Raw genomic sequence first — 8,277 nt, forward strand, 5'->3', positions numbered from 1 at the left:
TTGTCATCATGCTGTCCTTAGCACTGTTCTACATTTTGGCTGTTATTTGCTCTGCCAGACGGACGCATGCTCTACCACTGTATCCAGACACAAGCTTGGAACCTCAAGAAGGTATGCAAGAGAATCTGTGGTGTAGGGAAAATTTCCCTTGATTTGATCATTTCTGAATAGTCTGTCTATAATGTTCTATTTTAGGGCATGTCTTGCTGAACCTTATGAGACAATTAAGGTCTCATCTTTTCTTGGTGGAATTGATAGTGTTCAGGTTTCTGATATTCATTCTTAGATCTCTATGCATAATGCTGTGAAGGCAATGTTGAACTCTGAAATTCTTTGTCTGTTGACAGAGTTTTCTATAACCATGTAGGTCTCTGAGAACATTGAAGGCAATAGCTATTTTGACTGTTAAATTCAGAGTTCGAGTCTGGATTAGGGTGACATCATTGGGTTCACTGGAACTTTCAGCAATGGCGTGGGTCTCAGTATTGATGATGGTGATAATACGGTTTGATAATTGAGAGCTGTTATGCCTGAGCAGAGCTGATCCAGAAGTTGGTGGCGGAGGTGGAGGATGGAGAGAACGCTGAGCTGACTGACCAGAGAGAGGTGAAGAATCTCTACCCTCTCCTGATGCAGCGCAGTGGCGCCAGGGGTACATGGAATAAAGCAGGTGAGGAGAAACCTAGAATCAAGACACCATGGATTGGACATGAATGTTCTGATATCCCATAACTCTTTGCTATATGTTAATCAAAAAGCACAATTGGTTTTATTCTCAACAGCTAGTCACCCATGTAACATGATTAGTTCTATATTGAATTGGGTTTATGTTCTCAATTTTCCATCAGGAGCTAAAGATTCTGTGCAGCAGGATAAATTTGTCAACATGGTAAGTGTTAGACATTTTTATTGAATATGTAATACAGAAGAACCCTCTAGGAAAAGCCATTCTATTCTGTCCTGTTCATAAAATGTATTGTGCTTTTTGTAGGTTGATGATCTGAAGGCGGTGGTCTTGAAGCTCGCTGCAGCCGACAAGCTTCGCTCTCAGGGCTTCCTTCGGTCTGAGCAGAATTTGCCGAAAACCAACAAGAGAGGTGAATAAAAGAAGAACGTTATCCTGGACCGACTCCGTTGCCATACCTTTCTTTATGTTCCTTATGTACATAGTAAGAACAGATGTTTGCTGAGGACAATCAAAAACACAGTGTTGCGTCAACAACAGAAGAGAAATAATATATGCCGGCATATTTGCAATGCAATGAAGTGTTTGGTAAGGATGTTTAACTAAGGATTGTTCTGTGGAAGGTCAGATGGAGTAACTATAGCATTGCAGGATACAAACAGGATATGATAGGACTCATGAAAGCAGAACTGATGCACATAATCTTGACATTTGTCTTTCTCTTTCTTCCCTGGATAGCTTGCTTCTGGAAATACTGTGTGACAAACTAGAAGCTGTGTGCTGGAGGAGAATAAGATAATTTTTGACGATACCTGGACAAGAACACCTTCTCACCACCCTCACCCCAAGCTGTGTCCCTTATTAAATATTCAAATTACAGCCCCAAGACAATGGGTACATTGTTCATACATAGAAACCTAGAGTAAATGATTGGTAGGAAATATATTTTTTAATCCAGTTGAAAATGGCCTTGCATTGAGGCTGGCTGACAATAAAATGAAATATACAGTATAATGTGGATTGAATGGAACAACTTGGTTTTTGAGACCAACACTGTGTCAGATTGCATATACATTTCTACACAAATACATGGCGTACATGCCTAGAACATGCCTTTTTGCTTGGAAGCGAAAAGAAGTCAACAACATTAGTCTAAGACTAAGACAGTAAAAAAAATCATAAGGAATGAGGTTTTGTGTCTGTCGTATGTCTAGGAGATATTAAAAAGCTCAGGATACATATACATATTTAACCCCTTATTTGTTTGGGAACAAACTACAACAATACTTCCATTTGTACCTTACAACTATCTTGAGAGTCTCCTCTTTTCAAAGTGGTGTCATATTAGTTTGTAGCTTAAACGGATCGGACGCAACAGACAGAAGTTGGCACCTCAGTGTTACCGAATTCAGATGAGTCCAGTGACACGGAGGTCGTAGAGCAAAATGTAAAACCCCTTTGTGAGTGTCTCCCCTTTCTCTACAGTGGTCATAATAGTTTTATAGGCCAAACCGGTCGGATGCTGCAGACGATTTCACAAGAAGACCGTTTTTTCGGGAGGTCTTATGGTCTGACAAACTGCTGTACAGTAGCTCGGCCACCTTCCACCGCAGATGTGGAAGGCCGATATCGGGGGATTGAGACGCAGCCCATGCAAAAAGAGATCTCTAGCTTATTGAACAGACCCATTTTGATGGGGATATTTATGTTAGTAATTATGTTACTTCGATTGCCGCACGGGTGTGTCAATAGATTTAAGGATTAAACACAAATTAGCTGTCAACTTATTTAAATTGACAAATTTAGAAATGCACAGTAGATAAATATTTAGGTTAATCATGCAACATAAATCAGATATGACTACATACAGTATATATGGATTTCTTTGACATGATCAGCAATGGTTTCTGTGTTTCCTTTTTACACCCACAAGGGAGCAGCAGTCCTAGAGATTTACACACACACACACTCTCGGGTCAGACTCATGAAATAGATTTTATTTTAGTTCAAATCATAGTTTGAAAAAACTAGAATCAGGCAGGTGTAATGTATTATGGTAAAACATTTGACCTAAACTTATTTACATGATAATTGACTATTCTTTATGGTTATCATGAGCAACTGCTAAAATAGATTGTATATCACTACATTCAATCACACAAACATAATTAGAATACACTCTTATGGTCTTATACATTCTAATTTTATGGGTGTTCAGGTGAAAAAACTAAATGTGAAAAATATATATATATTTACACTATGGACAAAGAAACACATAATTAGATACAGTCAAATTGCACACTTTGCCTATTTAGTGTGGCATATAATGGGAATTGGCAGTATAATTACTTGAAATTAACATCATACATAGACCTTAGTTACTGTAGCAGCCTATTAGTCAATTGTCTGTAAAACACAAGGCATTTTGTAAATAATAATGCACCTTAATTAAGCGGGTGTGAACTTCTGTACTGATTTGATTCCTAGAATGCCTATCGATTTCAAAGGCATCCTGATGCAGGATTGACTTGAGATACTTTGATAATGATTGCTGTGGCCTCCCAGAAATGTGTTATATTTTTTGGGGGTGAATGAGTTACCATTTCCATGTAAGGTAATAGTAAAAGAGGACATGTTGTGTAATGGTTGGATAAAGGTTGGTTATAGGTTTACAGCCTCTTATTGGTCACGTCCAGGTAAGCCTTCTCGATCTCGATGTTGGCAGGGCAGGTCTGACTGAACTCCTCCCTCTCGTAGGCATTGTTCAGGTACCTCCAAACACCGGTGAACTGCGCCGGGATGTCAAAGTCACAGTACTTCTTGGCAGCAATCTATCATATAAAACAGAATACATGGGAAAACTGTTGAATTGTGAGACACTATAAACCATAATAGTCATGTTACACTATTTAAATAATGAAGACTGGAGAACAAGGACGGAGAATGTTTATTCCCGATGGTTAAAAATGAAGTTACACTTCTCTCAGGATTAGAAAGTAAGGACGGGCCCTGTCATTGCGTAGGTTGTGTTCTACACTTCATAAGACATGCCTAATACCAGAAAATAATCAAATTCGTATTGTAAACCGTTTATGTATGGACCTATTTGTCCCACCTTGATGACATGCAGCTTGGGCAGCAGGTTGCAATCTGCCAGGGTGAGATGGTTGCCATCCAGGAACTTTCTCTTGGAGAGGGTGATGCTTTCTCTGGAGTTGTGGTCAATCTCTTCTGGGACGGGGGAGTTCAGGTAGAGATCCAGCCGCTTGAACTCCCGGAGCAGTGCCTTCTCTTGGACTATGGATTGAGAGAAACACAGGTATGTATATCAGACATATATTATATATCTATAGCTTTAGAGGTGTTCCTTATGGGCACCTTTCACAGACCCAGATTAAGTTTATATATTGGGTTGAAAAAGCACTTTCAATTGAGATTCTCCATTGAGCCTGCTTTTCATGGCCAGGATTAGGCATGGTCTGGTCCCTAACATTCGCATCAAACCAACATTTCATGAAGGCATACGCCCATAGCGTGTATTCTGTTGAGTACGTATTTTCCATTGCCTCATAAGACATGGTCTAATAGATTCATGTGGACTGACTGTAACTTCACATACAAGTAGTGTTGGCTGGGTTGTTCTTGATGAAAGCGGAGAACTTGGCGAAAATGTCCGCACCCACGTCAAAGGACTCTTTGTTGACTGGGCTAAGGTGTGGATACCTGAAGGAAGGGATATGAGATGAGTCTGAGTATGAATTTGTTTTGAAGAAGGTCAGTGCATTTCACTTTCTTTAATATAATAACACTATACCTGGGAGGGGACAGTGTTTGCTCCAGAAACTCCTCGATCTTGATAAAGTCTGTCTTGAGGGTTCCATTGTACAGGAGGAACGGAGGGTTAGTCCCTGGTGCCAAATCCTTCAGCTCTGCTGGCTTCCTAGAGTGTACCAGGGCAGGGTTGGGTGGAGAGGTGGGTAAAGGGGAGGGAGAAAGGGAGTAGACAGGGTCATATATGTGATCCTTCCAGCTTTATAGCAATAGATACGATGTCGATCATTCAGCGACACAATCACAATGAACACAATGGTTATCAAGCCATGTCAAAAATCCAGTGTTGGCATTCTTGATGAATGATTCCAACAATGCCCATGATTCAGTAAGTAAAACACACTGGCATGGGAGTGGCTAGCTCAAAGGGTGCATGTTGTGTGTTTTCTTAATCACTTAGTTGTCAGGCATATGTGTATAGGTGGCAGGGAAGTCAGGAGCAGGAGAGTCAAACGGAGTGTAAAATTGAGTCTTTTAATAAAGTCCAAGTAACATGCTCCATAACACTAAATAGACAAATGAACAATAAAATAAATATGGGTACGAAGACCCGACGTGCACCTATACAAAAACACTACACTGACAATAAACAATCTCTGACAAAGACATGAGGGGAAACAGAGGGTTAAATACACAACAGGTAATGAATGGGATTGAAAACAGGTGTGTGGGAAGACAAGACTAAACCAATGGAAAATGAAAAATGGATCAATGATGGCTAGAAGACCGCTGACGTCGAATGTCGAGCACCGCCCGAACAAGGAGAGGCAACGACTTCGGCAGAAGTCGTGACATCAGTTATCAGCATCCTTTCAACGTTTCCTGATCTTATTAGCTCACTGATAATGGGCCTGAGAAATTCACACGGGTTAGATTAAGAAAATATGTTTGTTCAATTACACACGGACCATTCTGCTATTGCTTTAGCCTTGCAAGCACCGCCCTCTATCCCCTCTCTGTATCACACCCCATTGAGTGTTACTTTTCCCCTATTAAACGGTTTGGTTTCTGAAAAACATCCTTGTTCTCCCTCAACTCTTAATAGAGCCCTGCGTGAGTGAGGGTTTTGTCTAGAAGGGATACTGTTTATGTCAAAATGGACTTTTCGTAGCAGGTTAGGACAACTCATGCAGTTGGTTAGGAGAATTAGGTTAAGATTAGGGAAACGGTTGGGGTTAAGGTTAGCTAAAATGCTAAATAATTACATTTTTGAAGTCAATTTTACATAATCTAGACATGACCCTGTGTAAGGGGATCTTTAAACAGATGCACAGGAAGTGGAAGGGTGGGAGGCGGGGGGCTTACTTCCTCATGTCGACGGTGGTAACGGTGAACTTGACTCCTTTCAGCCACAGGACCATGAAGAGCCTCTGGCAGAATGGGCAGTTGCCCACGTTCTCTCCATCGTGGCCAGCCTGAAGGACAAGCAGCATTAATAATTGGGTTTAGGTTTGGTTATAGCCTGGTTCTGTTTGTGCTGTATTGCCAACTCCTTTGGTCATTGTCATACCAAAGGAGTTGGGGCGGTAGGGTAGCCTAGTGGTTAGAGTGTTGGACTAGTAACCGAAAGGTTGCAAGATTGAATCCCCGAGCTGACAAGTTAAAAATCTGTCATTCTGCCCCTGAATAAGGCAGTTAACCCACTGTTCCTAGGCCGTCATTGAAAATAAGAATTTGTTCTTAACTGACTTGCCTAGTTAGATAAAGGTAAAATAAAAAAGCTGGCAAGACAATATTAACATATCTCGGACCAGGCTAGTTTACCAGTAGTATATTTCATAGACAGCAATATACAACGATAACTGCCTCAAACACAGAAGACTCATGGTCACATGTAAGAAAGTGCTTTTTCCAAATTCCAATAGCTTTATGTTGACATTGTCCATGTTATCCATTACAGTAAGTCCTGATCTCCAACCCTATCATGCAATTCATATTAATCTCATGTCATGACAAAAGACACAAATATACACACTTGTAGTGGTGGGAGTGGCTGGGGTATTTTAGGAGCTGCTACTTGATAGAAAAAGCAGACATTGTGTTGGAGAGGAAGATAACGGTAGATAACGGCCTCTGGTATTGAGAAACAAATTGAATTGTTCACTCACTGTTGTACGCAATTTGATTTTGTGTGCGTGTGTGTGTTTTAAGCAACGCTCCCCACACAACCTGACAGAGTTTGAGAGGATCTGCAGAGAAGAAGGCGAGAAACTCCCCAAATACAGGTATGCCAAGCTTGTAGCGTTGTACCAAAGAAGACTCGAGGCTTTAATCACTGCCAAAGTTGCTTCAACAAAGTACTGAGTAAAGGATATGAACACTTATGTAAATATGAAATATAAAAAAAACGTTTTTGCTTTGTCGTTATGGGATATATATATATATATATATATAAAGTAATCCATTTTACAATAAGGCCGTAACGTAACAAAACGTGGAAAAGGTCAAGGGGTCTGAATGCTTTCCGAGTGCACCGTGGCTTCACCTCCCTTTTACCAAAAATTGTTGTCTCACAGACACCCTTCGGCTCCCCCTCCAAAGGAAGTAGGGATACATGGACATGCCCAGAGTTGCGGAACAAACACCCTGAGATTTGACGTGTCCCCTCACGAGGAAAAGGGGGGATCTGGCGCCGAAGGGTTGGATTACGTTTCTGGGATATGACTTCACATAGAAACATACGTTTGTATGTGTCTTCTTATTTGATATTTTTGTGTGAATGTGCGTATGTGTAATAGAGCATGTGTATATTTGTCAGTGTGTGGGCGTGTCTGTCTCATCGGGGGCCAGGGGTCTCCAGCGTCCTGCCAGCACCTCCTGGGCGTGTGGTGATAAGGTGGCCTCCAGTATCTGGCGTCATTACCCAGGGATAGAGGCCACTCTCACTGTCACTGAGGAGTGTATGCTCAGACACACACACACACACACACACACACACACACACACACACACACACACACACACACACACACACACACACACACACACACACACACACACACACACACACACACACACACACACACACACCAGCCTCCAAGGCTTTACGTAACCCTAGATGACGACCGTTCATGGAGTGCCAACCATTGGATTGATGGCGCCCATAATGAAGATCTCTGATCCTCTACAATGCTGAGGGCTGATAAGTGAACTATAAATCTTGGTCACATTCCAGTTTTTACCAATCCTGAACACAACACTACAAGTATTGAGCCCTTATTTGAAACAGATGCTATGGCTGAAGTAGCTGAAGCTTACATTACAGCTTGATTTTGTACATTTCATTTGCTTTCACATGAAACACTTTTGAGGTATGTTTTTCTGTATTTCAATCATCACATAATTGACATCTTTTTACATATTGTTGAAATAATAGACATTCATAGGCGGTATGTTAGAATTAATACAAATTCTTATTATATTTATTCTAAACTAAAGGAAACACAATACTAAACTAAACACAATACTGACCTTTATGAAGAGTTCAATAGACGGGTCTTTGTCGGAGTTCTGTCGTAGTGCCATTTTGTCCAAAAGCTGTGTTGTGTGGTGCCAAGTTCAGAAACGTTTTTCCAACAAGTGTCCTCAGACCCAACCAAAACCTCTTAACGCTGAAGACTCCAAGTTCCCTGAAGTAAAACCTCACTATGCCCTTGAGTCTGCTATATATCTGTTCTACTCTAGTGTGCTGGTTTATATATGGATCTTAGGAGGCAGTGTAAGACCCTTGTGGCTGGCATGCTTTGTCTGAGGGCTTCATG

At 41.0% G+C, this 8,277-nt stretch overlaps 2 protein-coding genes across 2 annotated transcripts; one reads left to right on the forward strand and one right to left on the reverse strand.

Moving 5' to 3' along the window:
* urp1 (urotensin-related peptide 1) lies at positions 1–1,596 on the forward strand. Its single transcript, XM_064974058.1, has 5 exons — positions 1–111; positions 539–640; positions 849–889; positions 992–1,097; positions 1,424–1,596. The coding sequence occupies exons 1-5, from the start codon at positions 9–11 to the stop codon at positions 1,453–1,455; spliced, it is 384 nt and encodes a 127-aa protein (XP_064830130.1). The 5' UTR covers positions 1–8; the 3' UTR covers positions 1,456–1,596.
* A 1,060-nt stretch (positions 1,597–2,656) lies between these two features.
* clic2 (chloride intracellular channel 2) lies at positions 2,657–8,277 on the reverse strand. Its single transcript, XM_064974057.1, has 6 exons — positions 7,988–8,277; positions 5,822–5,931; positions 4,500–4,625; positions 4,305–4,408; positions 3,801–3,982; positions 2,657–3,516 (listed from the first exon to the last, which is right to left on the reverse strand). The coding sequence occupies exons 1-6, from the start codon at positions 8,039–8,041 to the stop codon at positions 3,355–3,357; spliced, it is 738 nt and encodes a 245-aa protein (XP_064830129.1). The 5' UTR covers positions 8,042–8,277; the 3' UTR covers positions 2,657–3,354.

This window comes from Oncorhynchus masou, chromosome 9 (genome assembly GCF_036934945.1).
Source record: "Oncorhynchus masou masou isolate Uvic2021 chromosome 9, UVic_Omas_1.1, whole genome shotgun sequence".
Lineage (NCBI taxonomy): Eukaryota > Metazoa > Chordata > Actinopteri > Salmoniformes > Salmonidae > Oncorhynchus > Oncorhynchus masou.